The following is a 15,304-nucleotide window of genomic DNA, read 5'->3' as shown; positions in this document are numbered from 1 at the left end:
TACCGAATTCCAACCCTGCCAACCATTCAATACAGTGAACCATGCATGCCTCACTTCTTTAAGGGGTTTCTGCTATTGGCACTCTTCAAACTCTTTCTTCACATAGAGATGACTCAAGTACGCTAGCACTGTGAAATAACAGGCTGAGGTGAACGTGTGGTATCTACTGAAGGTGGCCTTCAGTCTACAGGGCCCAGTTTCCGAGCCACATTGCTGTCAGCTCCACCGTGGTGGTGCTGTGGTTAAGAGGGGATGCTGGGGCTAGAGGGTCAACTTTTGAACTGTTGCATAAATTTCGATAAAATTTTCAGGGATGGCTTACCTTTCTCTTAAGTTCCAAGTTTCATCCCCTTAGCACAAATAGAATAAATGTTGTAGCTGTCCCAATGAGGAGTAGTGTCAGCTTAGGAAAACTATCATTTCAAAACTAATCAAGATGTACTATGTATAACCACTTATTCTTAGATAACTTTTGGGTAGTTCATTGTGCACAAAAGGGCCAATTATGGGCTCTGTATGACAATTTTCTAAGCATCTGATCACTTTAAGAAAGAACTTAATTTTTTCTGTTGTCATTACATGTCGCATATTTGATTTTTTTTTTTAGCTTAGAGAATGATGATGATTAGGAATCCAAAAAGTACCTTATCTTGTTCCTAAGAAAATTTTACTCCAGGAACCACTTTGAAAGCAGCCTTTGGCGAAAGAGATAGGAAATGGTAGTTTTCTCTGTGATTGTGATCTTGCAAAAGGTGCGAACCGAGAAAAATCAGTTTAAAGATTTCAGAACATGCTATTCATATTTATGGCCTATATTAATAAATCGTAGCGAGCTAGTGTATACGTTGGGCCACCCTTTTTAGCACGACACTGCTCTGTGGCGACTGTTTTGAGTTGCCTCAATTTTTCAGCTTTACAGCCATCCAGTGTCCCTGTCTGCACTCGTGACATTCTTTCCATGGCGGCTTGCTGGGCATTCCTCTTGGTCTAGGCTCCATATTCTGCCTCCAGCTTGCCAAGCCCAGCGGTGTGAAAAACAGCATTCGAAGATTACGTGCTGTGTTACGTGATGTGTTTTCATCAATCCAAACTTCTATTTCGGTTTACCAGCCAGGCCTGTGTTGTCACGGGCCAAAATTTGCCTTTTCTTCAAGGTCTTGTTTTTTAGTTGTCTGCTGTACTCTCGCAGGTGTACCAACTCAGAAATGCACTTTGCGTTGTTTCTTGGCCTCTATGTAGCTGCATCTTGAAATCGGCGTTCACAGGCACTTTCGATGGTGAGTGCACCCCATCTCGCAGAAAACTGAATGTTAATTTTTCTACCCTGCAGATAACAACCAAATAGGGTGAGAAGTTTCTTTAATATATGCACAATTCACAACAAAAATTTAAAAACACATTTTATTTTTATTTTTTTAATAAAAAATTGTAATTTTAGTATTCTTCTTTATGCGCTGGACTACTGCGCCCAAAAATGTGGGACCAAATCCCAGCCGCTTTTTCGATCGAGTCGAAAAGCAAGGTGCCCGTGTGCTGTGTGATGTCAGTGCACATTAAAGAACCCCAGGTGGTCGACATTTCCGGAGCCTTCCACTATGGCATCTCTCATAGCCCAAGTTGCTTTGCGGCGTTAAACCTCATAAACTGAACCACACCAAACATTGCTGTCGTATGGTAAAGCCAACCTAACCAACAAATTCTAGCAGTGGCCCATGCATGGTGTGCTTCACTAGCCTCACCATCAAAGGTGCAGTAGTAACAAATCATACCTTAATTCTAATAAAAGATTACTCTGTTTATAGTGCACTGACAACAGGATTGTATTTATTATAGGCAATGGCTAGTTCCATTGGACTGTTCGCTGCAGCTTCAGTGAGAAGCCGATTTGGCCTAGCATCTTGCAGTGAGCACTGCACTGTCACCACCATGCTGGCGGGTGGCATATCGCTGTAAGAACCATGTCAATAGAGAGGCAGCCCTGTATTCTTGCTTCCATGTTACAAATAAGTGTATTCACTGCAATTTTGTACACTTCAAATGACTGATATATGTAACAAATTGTGCTGAGGTCCTCTTCGAGTTCGAAAGATCTGAATTTGACTGCAGAGGAAAGACATAAATACTAATGTCTTTCCAACGTACAACGCCTTTCAGCATCTTTTTCGCAGTTTACTAAGAGTAGGATTGCCTAAAAGAAAAAAAAAAAGGATTGCACAAATGATCGCCGTGACCAAATAATAGAGGAAAAGAAAATTGCTAATGAGAAGATAAAACAATGAGAATTGTCTACAATTTAAGATACATAACAACACATTGATTATTGTGCACTCTAGATAAATATAGTCTCTACTGTTACCTGGCACCCATCATTAAAAATCTTGCCATTTTTATTGCGAGAGCAATACTACACTAGGTACAACCGTTCTTCAGCGTGACCTTAGCTCCACGCGCCGCTCAGCCACAGCTGGCACGCCGTTGCCATGGCAGCGCCGTTGCTGTAGAAACGCAATGATGGTCACTCGTTCTTGCGCTCGCTCTGCGGCGGTTCTGCAGAGGCGGGTGTGTATATATATAATCAATGCACTAGGTGAATGCTGCTCAATCGCGTTTGCTCGCTCTTGCACTCGTTCCACAGGCAAACGATCAGACTGCCTTGGAAGTGATCTCTACTGGTATCCCTGGGTGCAACGAAAAGGAGTCTGTTCTCGTGACTGGGGACATCAACAAAGACAAGGACTCCTCATTCGTCCAAGCTGTGGAAAAGCGGTGTCACTGGGAGTTATGCCCGCAAGAATCCAAGTCAACCACACATTTGGCCACAAGTTTGGACAGGTATTCCATAGAGTTACATGGGAAACAACATACGCCATCAACAAAGTAGAAACCAAGACACACTTCTTTACTGATCACAAGAGCGTATTCATCGAAACAAATTAGGTAACTACATAATATACACCATGGCTCTGTTCAAGTCAATAAACCAAGCTAAACCAAACATTACTCTCACAAATCTTCAGCTTGACCAGAGTTAAACCATGCCCATTTTTTTTTTCTTTCAGTTACAGAATTGTTAATTTTTTTTTCCTCCACCAACCAGACAGGTGAGTGTCACGTGCCAAGCACTGGCAACAATTCACCTGGCAGTTAAGTTATACAGCCATGCAATCGGTGCCACAGCCAGGAAATCCGAAGTCAGTTCAAGGTCACCAAGATCATAACTATCATCATCACCACATTACAACTATGTTCACTGCAAAATGGGAGTAGACCATTAGCCCTCTTCTGCATCAACTGCCACGACTGTATACCCGCAAACATCCGAATTTCAAACATGCCAACTTTCCCCCTAATTACATGCCTTGCCAACATCCACTTCCTCTTTCGTTCCAGTCCGGTCGGATGAAACAGAGAAAAACTGCACAGCAGGGAGACTCACGCTGCAGTTGCTGGGTGGCACTAGCAGCTGTGTGACTTCACCAGCGTGGACGCAAAAGCGATGCAACAGGGTGCCTGCGTACAGGTCCCACAGGCAGACCGAGAAGTCGACGCCACCAGACACCAGGTGTGCAATCTCGTAGCGGGAGTGCACATGATTTGGGTAGAGGAGGCACGTCACTCGGCCCGCATGACCATGCAGCAGCTGGTGCTGTGGATGGTCTGTTTGCACAGGGCAGCAATAAATAAGAAAGAGTTGGCGCACCTTGACTAAGGACTGTTGAAGGAAAACAAGGTCCAACAAATGTCCACCTAGTGCCAGTGCAGACACACATAAAATCCGAGGGCACTTCGACGATCTAAAGTGCATAGAGGTGAAAGGTCATTGCGCAATTGCGATGTCACTGCGCGTGCACAGTTGTGATGGCTGCTAGGCGTCGGTCGAGGTTTGTGCACAAGGACACTGCGCATGTGCAGTGCGTGTGTTTAAGATGTATCAAAATTTACTAATAAACTAATATTTACTAATTTACTAATAAAGTAATTATAACTAATTAACTTGTTATCAATATCTAATCACTCGTTATAAATGACAAATTAACTAATCACCATTGATCAATTATATAATTATCATTACCTAATTAACTAATTCACAATGGCTAATTGATCATGATTGATCAACTATCGGCAGTCAAACCATCCTAATCCTTTTGAAGATGACTAACAGCTGGTGCAGATGCACAGAACACGCACGGACATGCCGGCGAGTCATGAGCGATAACAGGCTTATGCCTTAAGTAAAGAAAGAGTAAAGGATGACAGGGAATGTCTCGTGCCACCTCTCACTCTATCTTGTTTCTACTGTCCAAGTGCCCCTGCAGCAGCTCTATGCAGTATCTAATAATATATTGCCGGCTTTTGGGGCAATTTGCTAATCACTACAAGAAGACAATGCTAATAAGAAAGAAGCCATGGCTAGCAACCCAGTTTTATTCCAAAGGAAACGACTTCAGCAACAGTGGATGTGATACCAACAGGAAAAGAACAAACATGTCAACATATCGTAAAAACTCGAGTGTAGCACGAGGTGTAATTTGGGATAGCAAAAAGGAAAAAAAAAGGTTTTCATCTGCGTATAATGCAAGTGAGGAAAGGTCAGCAAAAGAATTTATTTGCACTGTACTTTGCGGTTGCCCCGAGACATACACACTCCGCACTTTTGCATCCAGCGCCACTCCACACAAGGCGACGAATACAGCAACAAAACTTCATATGCCGGTACTGGTTTGCTTCTCTTTTCGCGTTGACACTCTTGATCGGAGAATTGCATGCACCATAAGGAAAAGAGCGTGCTCACATTCACGCTGGCAATTGTGGAAATCATACGGTCCTCAGTTTGTTCTAAAGCCAGTAGACCGATTACAGCTCGGACAGAAGGCTGCAGCGCACAAGTTGCTGCCCAGCATGCACCGTGCTCACGCCTCTTTACGCCTAGCACTGCACACAGGTGCGGGGCACACGCACTCAGGAAGCATAGTCGGATTCAAGGTTTTCATGATCGCTGTTGCCTGGTGAACCATCTGTCAAGAGTCAATTGCTAAAGACATCTTTCTCTTCAGTACTTCTAAACGCATTTGGTTTCCCGCATTCCTCGAAGTTGCGACCGACGCATTCCTTGGGAATGCTGGTGAATCGTCTGCGGTTCGGCTGTAGGACGTGGGCAGCATGGCTGGAGAGGCCGTGAGAGCTGTGCAACATGCTGAGTGATCCCTTCGCTATCTCTACATCATGCGAGGTACAATCGACTTCCTCCTGGTCACGTGCGAATCGCGCGGTCAGTGTGGTGAAACTGAAACCATCGAAGCACTAGAAAGCACATCCTCTGGCAGTAATCTTGATGCTGATAGCACTGAATAATAACAAAGCCGGAACTACAAATATAGGCTGAAATTTGTTTGGATACACATATAATATGAGGCAGAAATCCGACATAATAAAATCGGGAAAAAATACCTCATATTATAGCGGATTTTACGGTATATGACCCTGCCGGCAGCCAAGCTGGTCAAGCATATGCATGCTGTGGAATCCTTTTGTCTTGTGACTGTAATTTTCTGTGTCCTTATCTTAGAGTCAGAGGTCGAACCATAAGTAAGACATGGGCATTGCACTAATTATGGTCAGCAAGCTTCACGGTGTGGGCAGTGGTGCCTTTTTGGTACACATGCACAGCTGGGCCACCCACAAAGACAGCTAAATATACGATTATCACTAACTGCTGAAAGGAAGAAAGGGAAATGCTTATAAAAGTGAATGAAACAGTAAGCAACGCTAATCAACTGTGGGGGGGTTCTTTGGCACATACTGAAAGCATCACAAGGTTTCTTGAAGATAAAAAGTTTTGGAACTCCTATGCCAAGGAATGGCAGCGAGACTCTGTCCTTTATGCGGCTCTCATAGCCCGAGTTGGTTTGGGACGTTAAAACCCCATAAATCAAACCACTTTGCCCTTCATGCGACAGAAAACAGTGCCTGCACCTAACTGCTCGCAGCCAACATAAACGGCCCATGCTGCACTCAAGCGCTGTACATCGTGGCACCACATTTGAAAAGCACCAATGTTTCATAACGTCGTCTTATTCCTGTGCTCAAAACTTAAGCCAAGAATTTAAGAAACAACCCCCGCAAGAGGGGCATTGAAACAACCACAGGGGCTTCCTCAGTTGTCAAGCTACACACACATTATCAATGTCACGCTGCATATACATGCCAGGTCTCAGCAAATGCACGCTGTACACACGCATAATCAAGGGCCCCTTTCTTCATCTCTATCTGCTCCTCACCGTCATGGTGGTGCTTTCCGTAGAGTAATTGCAGCATGACAGCCTGAGTGGCTGAAACCACCACAATGCTGCCATCCTCCCTGCCAACCACCAGGCGTCCTTGAAGGGGAAGGTATACACTGGCAGTGAGCTTCAGCTCCTGGCTCTCTCCAGGCAGCTCCTGCACATGTTTTATACAATGATTTCCAATGGAGTGAGCAACGTAAACACTGTTTGCAAACCAAAGTCACTAGTCCACCTTGCTGCTGAATTCAGGCGCAAGCAAGCCTATCTGTGCATCTAAGCATCATCTGGTACTCGGTAAAGTAATTTTGTCACCCTCTGAGTGACAATACTTCACTACCAACCCCTATAGTTGCACTTCTTCAATCAATCCTCTGTAATCAAATATTTCTCTTTCACTGTAATGATGAAATCAGTTTCCTGCACTTGACTTTTAAAGTTAGCATGTTGCATTGAAGCACGACATGCTCAATAAAAAGTGGACAATTTTTAAAAAATACTCGATTTATAAATCTGTAGAGAACAATGTACAAAATACGAATGTTCCCAGCACATTTTCAGCGATGGCAATTTCAATTTCCAGCCCCTTCCAGAAAAAAAAAAAAGTGCAATACAGCAGTCTTTGCAAGATTGCAACACTTGAAGGCTACAAAAGAAAACTTGTAACTTTGTAGCAGTACAGTCATGCTTGACATTCAAAACAGCAAGCTAATTCCCTAGTGAAAAAATCCCTATGAGTCACAATAACGTCATACAAATTTCTCATACTATACTCATACAAATCTCATTCAATGTATGAGAAATATATGAGATTGTACGACATTTGTACGAGTTTAGTATGAGAAACCTGTATGAGGTTATTGTGACTCATACGGTCTTTTCACTAGGAAACAAAAGGTGCAGTGACCAACCATTTTGTCTAGGATGCCAGGTGGTGGAGGTTTCATTTCGTCCCAAGCCTCTTGTAGAGCTAGACTCAGGAAAGGTTCCATTTCTGGGACATAGGCAGGAAAAAACAATGACACCACATGGCACATTTTAACCTCGTGAGAACTATACTGTATGTGCTAGACACTCATAATGACAAAACTACATAGTACAAATGAAAAACTTTATCCAAAACTAAGCCAGAAAAAACTCAGCATTTTTACTATAGTACTACTGGGCGTGTCTACTTTTACCCTACAGGTATACATAGTTACATTGTCGGTTATACTATACCAATATACTGGTTGACAAGTCACGGAATTAGCTAAATGACTGCAATGAGGAAACGGATGCAAACGAAAAAAAAAAATACTGATTGTGCATTGCATCCTAACCTTTATTTATTAGTGACTACTCATGTACTGACAAAAATATCAAGGCACTGCAAACGTGGCCTATGAAGGCACCATATGAATTCATGGTACCATCGCTAACGGTATCAGTTCACAACGTTTCAGAGCAGCTGCTATTCTTTTTAAGAAGCTAAAGCTGATTAGTCAAGTCAGCACTCGGTGTGTGTGATATGCTGCAGGAATCTTCAATTTTCTATCCTGAAGAGAGGCGCTACACAGACTACTACTCCGCACTCGTGGAAATAGCTGAGTGCATTGATAACGCCGAAAGGAAATGTGTTCAGACACAGATTCCTCACCTGATACCTGGTTCTGCCAACTATTCACAGACACGCACTAACTATTGATACCCCCAAAAATGGCTACTAGGACAAGGCATCTCCCCCTTTCACAATATGAAACATAACAGGAAAGCCTCCATGAGACAAGAAAAATATTAGAAAAGAGGCTTTATCACTGTGGTGTTAAAGAGTTTTCACACGCATAGCCATGCCAGGATTCCACACAATGCAGCAAGCTGCAAGAGGACAATCACATGAAAGATAAGAGAACCACTCACGGACAACAGCATTTGCTTCCTGACGCATGCGGGCTACGTCAGAGGCAGCTACATCTACGACGTTCCATAGGGCCACTCGTCCGTTTGAATCTCCTCGCAGGAGCACTTTGTGGAAGCCACCCCGTGTACCCAGGAAGTAGCCCATGGCAGGCGGGCACACCAGCCTCTGTAACGAAACACAGCGCACAGAATACGACTCTCATTATGCGACAGTACCAACGTCAGCCAAGGTACTGCAGAAATATATCAAACAGGCAAAAGGCAAGAAGATCCCAAAGAACAAGTGGTGGCAAGCACGCATACAACAAAACTGTCTCCGGAGATCTGGCAATTCGAAAGAGTAACCGGGGCAGCTACCATAAATGCAACCTGGTTAATGCACCATCACCATTCTCCCAGAATAATGTTAGACGGTAAGAATTGGTTTGGTTTGTGGGGTTTAACATCCCAAAGTGACTTGGGCTATGAGAGAGACGCCGTAAGTGGAGGGCTTCAGAAATTTCGACCAGCTGGGGTTCTTTAACGTGCACTGACATCGCACAGCCCACGAGCGCTTTGCTTTTCGCCTCCACCGAAAAGCAGCTGCCGCGGCCGAGATCCAATACCAAATCCTTGGACGCAGTAGTTGAGTGTCCTAACTGCTGCACCACCACGGCGGGGCTGCTTTACAATATGGTTGATGACATGGTTCATACATATTGCATAACAAGAAAGACCGGTCTCAGCAAATCTGAACTATAAATGATAATGTGATGGAGTGAGTAACAAGAAGACTTGCCTCGTCATTGGGGACGGCTAGGACGCAGAACAGGAAAGAGTTTTCTTCAGACCTTGGCCCAGTTCGGAACTCCTTGCTGTCAGCAATGGCACTAAGGCCAGCACAAGCAATGAGGAAAGCTTATAGTAGTCCGCAGGTGACAAGCACAGCTTTTGTCAAAACCCCAGGAGCCGCTGTGCTAGTTAGTGAGTTAAAGTGATTTCAAAGTGATCAGCCAGGGCTGCCAACGACAGGCAATGACTTTAATGCACAAAAAAATCACTCTCCTGGTGTTTGTTGGCAACGCTTCAGGCTGCTGCTTCATGCCAGTCAAGAAAGTGGCAGGTTTACCGGCCCCCGAGGTTTGACACTGTCTTAAACAATATGTGAACTTGTGAGAAGTCTTCTTCTTCTTTTTTTTTTTTTTTTTTTTTGCAGCGCCATTCAAGCACCAATTTGAATAAATAGCATGGATGTTCGAAGCTGTTCTCACAGTTCACGAGTGTTTGGAAATACAAAGATGATAAAGCATGAATGATTAGGAAACATGAAGACACACATGCATTTTGACTTACAAGCTCAGCCATGGCATAAAAGAAAAGAAAAAATATTGCAGCCCGACAAGAGTCTGGTTAACTAAAACTGCCAGACACCTTGCAAAAATTTCAGGTTAGGGCACAATATATTAACTAAAAGGAAAAGCAAACGTGCTCGAGCACTGAACTCATGCTTAACACGGTGCAGGTTTTCTATTCAGGGCATTATACCACATTTTGTTAATTACTTCTACAACAACGCCCACCCTGTCTGAAAGTATTTATTTTCTTGATTAAAAAGACTTAAAATTTACGTAGTTCTAACGTGAGAGTTGTTTGTGGAAGAACTAGCTGAGTGCAGTGCTGTGCGCATAGTAAAGGTGACGCTAATTACCAGTAGATCTCCAATACATTGCAATATGTATTGGAGATCTATTAATGGCTTCATTCAACTTGGTCCATGCTTACTAAATGACACTGCACAGAGCATTGCTAGCAAGCACTGGACTCAGTTACTCTGGCAGGAATGCAACCTGAACTCTACTCGGATATGATCCGTGTAGATAGCTAGGTTTATTTTTTCTTTTTAAATCTTCCTTCTGAAAGAAATCACAGGCCTCATGAGTTCTAGAAGGGGCGGACTCGGTTTAACATGCTTATAATAAGGAATCACCAAATTGGGAAAAAAAGAAAGGAAAGGTCTTCCCCAACTCTATGATCAGGGACGAACTGCAGTGCCCCCCTCCACCCCCTTCCCCCTTTCAGGCAGGGTGCCACAAGGCTCAAAGAACGACAGCTCTAGGAAAGAGTTGGAGGTAAACTTGCTCAAACAGCAAGGGTGCAATTCTGAGCAGGCAGGAAACTTTCTGCGCATGCGTCGGGCCCACAGAAAAAAAATAAAAGCAAGGCAAAAAAGGAGGCACAGCAAGTGGGGGGTGCAGGTGCGAGCGAAGGGGCCAGTGTCGTCTATACCAACCTAATTGCTTTTCCCTTCAGTTTGCTGTATGGAGAGAGGAAACAAGGCAAGGTTGACTTGTTGCCCTTTTTCCTTTTTTTTTTCTTGCCCGCAATAAAAGTACTCCACAACACTCGCGGTTGCATTCGCTACAGCGAAGGCTGCTTGCAGCAGAGAAAAAGAATTCGTTGCTACAGCACAGAAATGCAAAACTCGTCCATTTTTTAAAACCTCCATTATTGTACACAATTCAAACAGAAAAGAAAAAATTAAAGTAGCATTCTATGCGGTCTGCCTTTAGCTTACAAAAATGCATTATATGGATATGTCAGCAACGCTGGTGTAAAGAAAAAAATGCGTCGTAAAATATTGTGCTATTCCAGAGTTCATAATGCCCACACAAATAAGCTGTTGTAGATATTTGCGATTGTTGTGACACTGCTACTTCAACTTCTTTTCAGCATTGTAGTAGTCCAACCGACACATCAAAAAAAGATGTAAGGAACGTGTGCACTGTTGCATAAAATCAAGACTTGTTAGCATATGGGCCATTCATGACCATCACCGCCATGGAACAGGTTATGACCAGCTATTCTGTCAGCACACATTCCTGAGCATCATCCTCAGTTAGTGCACTTCAGGGCTATTTGCATGCCTTGTCAATAACATGTAGATGAAACCATAAAGAACTCAAAACCCCGGGAACTGCCCGTAGGAGGTTGTAAATAAGACAGATATCCAGCATACCCAGCATGTTTTTAGTAAGATTGTAGTCTTCTTCTACCTTATCTATCAAACTGTTGAGGTGGTATACCAAAAATAACACAGGTATACAAGGTGCAGCGAGTCTTTGTGCTATACTAGAAAGCAATATGACAACACGTGCATGAGAAACATTGATGAATCATATAGTTTCTTTCTCACGTTAGTCCAAATATATCAGAAGAGGTCAGAAAACTAGATGGGGCTATGAACTACCCTTGATTTGAATAGAGAGTTGGGCTCAAAAATTTATCTTTCAGTAATAACATAATCCGTGTCCTGCCCAATTTGTCTGTGTGGTGCAGGTTGCAAAAAAAAAAAAAAAAAATTAGCAGTAGCACAGTCTAATCTGCTAAAAGTAGAAAAAAAATTGCAGAAAATAGCCAATCAACCATATCAAACCGCTTAGGAGATAGAAACCAGGGTGCACTAGACTATACTAACTAGCAATAAAACTAGAATAGTTTTTCTTTAAAACACCAGGGAAGAGCCCTCACCAAGTTACTACTCCTGACATGTTAACAAATATATAAACATCTTCCCTAGAGGGTGAAATATTAGGCAAGCAGTGATGTGCAGGGTCTTTCAAGACCTTACATGGATAAACTAGCTTCAGATATGCCACGTTAAACAAAGCTACATTTTTTTAATTTCCACTTCTCCAAAGTTCAGCTTTTAGGTAAGCAAACTTTAGCATAAACTCTCATTTTCATAACTTCTTACTCAATCCAAATATTAATCAAATGAACCTTTAAAACACTCAAGCATTGAAGACATGTACACGAATATCTTGTAACTTTATTTGAGGAGAACACTCCCTAAGTATGTTTATAAACTTTGACATATACTAACGGTTGTGCTCATAAAAGCGCTATTTTTGGCACATTGTAGTCACTATACTGGACCATTTAGAACCGACAAATGGATAAATAAACAATTATAATGGCAATTACGATAATTGCTAATGCAAAATTTGAGCGAAGCTATTTATTTAGGTGTTTTTGCTATATATTGAGGCAAATAATTCGAGAGATGCTTGTATGTATGTATGCACAGTTACAAAGCACTTTATTTTTCTCATGTGCCAAAGAGACCGTGGCTCTTTTTTCTCTTCTTCTAAGAAATTCTCTTTGGCTCGTGACTTTCTTGTGGCTCTCATTCGCTCGGTTACGCCATGAACAACAGCGTTGCAGCTCAACCACCAAAATGGTACATAAGAACTCCTCTCAAAAAATGACAAAAATAAGAAGCTATCTTATAAAGTATGCGACAGGCCTGCAGATGCAACCACTGTTCGGTATGTGGACCTAACCAAGCGAACAGTACAGGCACTATCCTCAACATTTGTGAAAACTGGGTATCTGTCAGCTTAAGCAGAAGAGATCCCGCGACGAGTTAAAAGCAGACAACAGGCAACTCACTTGGCTGGCAGCTGGTAAAGGTAACCTCGGCCCTTGTCACTCCAGACACACACGCGATCTGCAGAGATGAAGTCTCCACCCATCCACCGCTCACCAGGTCGGTTGTCCGTTGAGCAAAGCAGCGAGAAGTCATATGCATCATAGATCTGGGCACAGCAGTATACGTAGCCCACAATCACTAATGGGCTCATAAATGGATGATGTCTTGCTAGACAAATGCACGTGCTCAAAACTAGTTGAGCCATCTCGCGTGAAAACGACCTGGATTTTAGTGAACAGAAGGTGAACGAAAGAACCTATCCTCACTTCATCATTTCATAGATGGCGTACAGAGCATTAAAAAGAAAAAATAGGTGCTCCATGCATATAACAAGAGGTTATAATTTTGAAATTGCATGCACAGGCATTTTGGTGCATAGTGTGGTGACTCTGAAGGGTGGGGGCTTCACTGTCCAAGGCTACAGATGCAAGCTTTGTCACACTGTGACACTGGCACGGCTATCCCAGTAAATGTAACAGGGAAGTCTTAGGTGCCCAGTTAACCCAATCCACAGCTACTCCATATGCTACACTCAAACGCTAGAAGATATCTATGTAATGCTGCTGTTACTGGAATGCTTCACGAATCCCTAGCATGTGTTGGTCTAGGGCACGTGATAAGCAAGAACATGTGGCTTGGTATGATATAAACAGCATGGATGATCTTACATGCCAGAACTTTGCCGTCACCACAAGCACTGTGCGCTGGTTGTAGGCACAGCAAGCCAGGCACAGTGCATTCAGGCACTTCAGGGTCTTGGACTCGCTCTCGTACAGTGGGTCAGAAGACTGCGTTGACAGGTAAACATAACCAGAAAAGTACTTGTAGTTAGTTACGTCGCAATAAATTTTCTTAAACACTAAATGCTAAACATTTCAATGAAGGCCTGCAGAGTTTTTAAACAGTTGCAGTTCTGCATGCTACACATACCCCTATAGAATATACAGGTCACAGCATGCGACTAAGTTGCTCTATATTCAAGTCAGGTATTCACTAAAAACATAATTCCAATTATTTCAATTATACTCGATAGCAAAGCTGAGTCCCCAAATAAGTAGTGATCTCGAACTAAAAACATTTACATTCCTCTTTTACCAATGTCGTCAGTGATGAAGCATTCATCAAATGCCCCTTCCAATTTGCTCTGTAATAATAGCAAAATAACGATAAATTAAGAATTTCATATCTGCAAGATGAACAGTAGATTGGCCATTTTTTTACGCATGAAGTTTTTCAACAGCTTCTTGTGAATGAAAAAAAAAAAAATGAAACCATGAGTTCATAGGAAACGCTGGACTTAACTTTAAGAGCCACACTTATGGGTTCTGCCAGTGTAGTGCGCTAAACGGTAACTGGTAGCCTCATTTATAAATACGTCTAGCTTGTCAGAACAGGTGCTAAATGACCATGTAGGCCTGCCTCCTTTTATCAACCTGCCCTGAGCCCGAGCAAACAGTACAAACCTTGAGATCCTCGGGTGACAAGGTCCACACCTTGGCCATGCCACAAGACGACAGCGCTACGACAACATCATCTGCGCAGCACATTATAAAATCAGATTCCAGCAGGCTTCAAGCACAGTGCCCAATGAACAACATATCTCACACACAAAATAAACTAATTTCATCACGATCCTCGCACAGTTCAGCAAAGCAACTAAATGGTGAAATGTAGTTCTTAACATCCTCATGTGATACATCGGCTATGAGGTGCGCTATAGGGGGAGTAGGAAGGAAGGGGCGGCTTTTAATTTAGACCATGTACAGCAAATGGGCATTTTTACATCCTGCTTTCACTGAAATGCAGCTGCCACAGCTGGAATCAAACCCGTAACCTTGGGATCACAATTTAAAGTTGCCAAGCCACCATGGTGTACACAGGTAAGCAGTTTGTACCTAATTCCTTTCGTGTAAAAGGAGCCAACTAATTTTAAATGATATACTATAGGCAGTACTAACTCATTATTGCTGTTATGCCACAGCCATTTAGCTTCATGTTTACGATTTTCACGCTTTCAGTCCGAAAGCACTTATACAGCGATCCCTCTCAAGTTTGTGTAGTACCTTCCTGCGTGGTTGCCACAGCTATTGTGACACCAACTGTTGCTATAGCAACTGTGACACCAGCCGCTGAAAGAGTGTTCAACATGCTGTTCAACTGGAACGTCATAGTGCTTTCTCGTGACCATGAACCATGCTTAAACCTGCCCCACTTTCTTTTTTTCTTTTCTTCCGCTGAGCCACCATGCACAAATTCAGTCAGTTGTTCCTTCTTTGTCACTTTTGTTCCATTCTTGCGATGCATTTCCCCTTAGTTTCTCCTGAAATGTACATGTATATGTATGTCTCGGTCAATGACAAAAGTGTGCGATCAAACCAGCTCACCATTTCGCTTAGGGGTCCTAATAACATGCATGGCACTGATCCAGTCCGAGGCAACACGTGACACTAACTGGAAGGCCACAGTCAAGGTCATGGTGTCAAGGACAACAATGTCCGCGTAGTAGCCATTGCAGAATAGGTGTGAGGTTTCACCTCCCGAAAGAATGTGCGACTGAAAAAGAAACATACAAGGGTGTAGTTTAATTGGCCTGAAGTATTCTTACCAATAATATATCTTGACCTGGGGCACCTAACCCGCAATTCGGTTTTCT

The 15,304-nt window shown here is 42.9% G+C and overlaps 1 protein-coding gene across 8 annotated transcripts in view; it reads right to left on the bottom strand.

The window, feature by feature from the left end:
• The window catches only part of Rbcn-3B (WD repeat-containing protein Rbcn-3B), a 55,853-nt gene that overhangs the window by 34,408 nt on the left and 6,141 nt on the right, over positions 1-15,304 (bottom strand). For 6 of the 8 annotated variants that reach the window (XM_084606438.1, XM_084606444.1, XM_084606446.1 and 3 more), the window contains exons 5-14: positions 15,036-15,204; positions 14,115-14,185; positions 13,320-13,439; positions 12,612-12,757; positions 10,450-10,473; positions 8,959-9,049; positions 8,181-8,346; positions 7,193-7,275; positions 6,279-6,438; positions 3,437-3,657 (exon numbers count right to left, since the gene is read on the bottom strand). In XM_084606438.1, coding sequence (XP_084462564.1) covers positions 3,437-3,657; positions 6,279-6,438; positions 7,193-7,275; positions 8,181-8,346; positions 8,959-9,049; positions 10,450-10,473; positions 12,612-12,757; positions 13,320-13,439; positions 14,115-14,185; positions 15,036-15,204 — 1,251 coding nt within the window. The remainder of the gene's footprint in view (positions 1-3,436; positions 3,658-6,278; positions 6,439-7,192; positions 7,276-8,180; positions 8,347-8,958; positions 9,050-10,449; positions 10,474-12,611; positions 12,758-13,319; positions 13,440-14,114; positions 14,186-15,035; positions 15,205-15,304) is intronic. The other 2 variants (XM_084606443.1, XM_084606445.1) reach the window with 1 other exon arrangement.

Source organism: Amblyomma maculatum, chromosome 6, assembly GCF_055883805.1.
Source record: "Amblyomma maculatum isolate TAMU_Amacu chromosome 6, ASM5588380v1, whole genome shotgun sequence".
NCBI lineage: Eukaryota > Metazoa > Arthropoda > Arachnida > Ixodida > Ixodidae > Amblyomma > Amblyomma maculatum.
The sequence above is the reverse complement of the archived record's forward strand: the minus strand, read 5'-3'. Positions and strand labels throughout refer to the sequence as shown.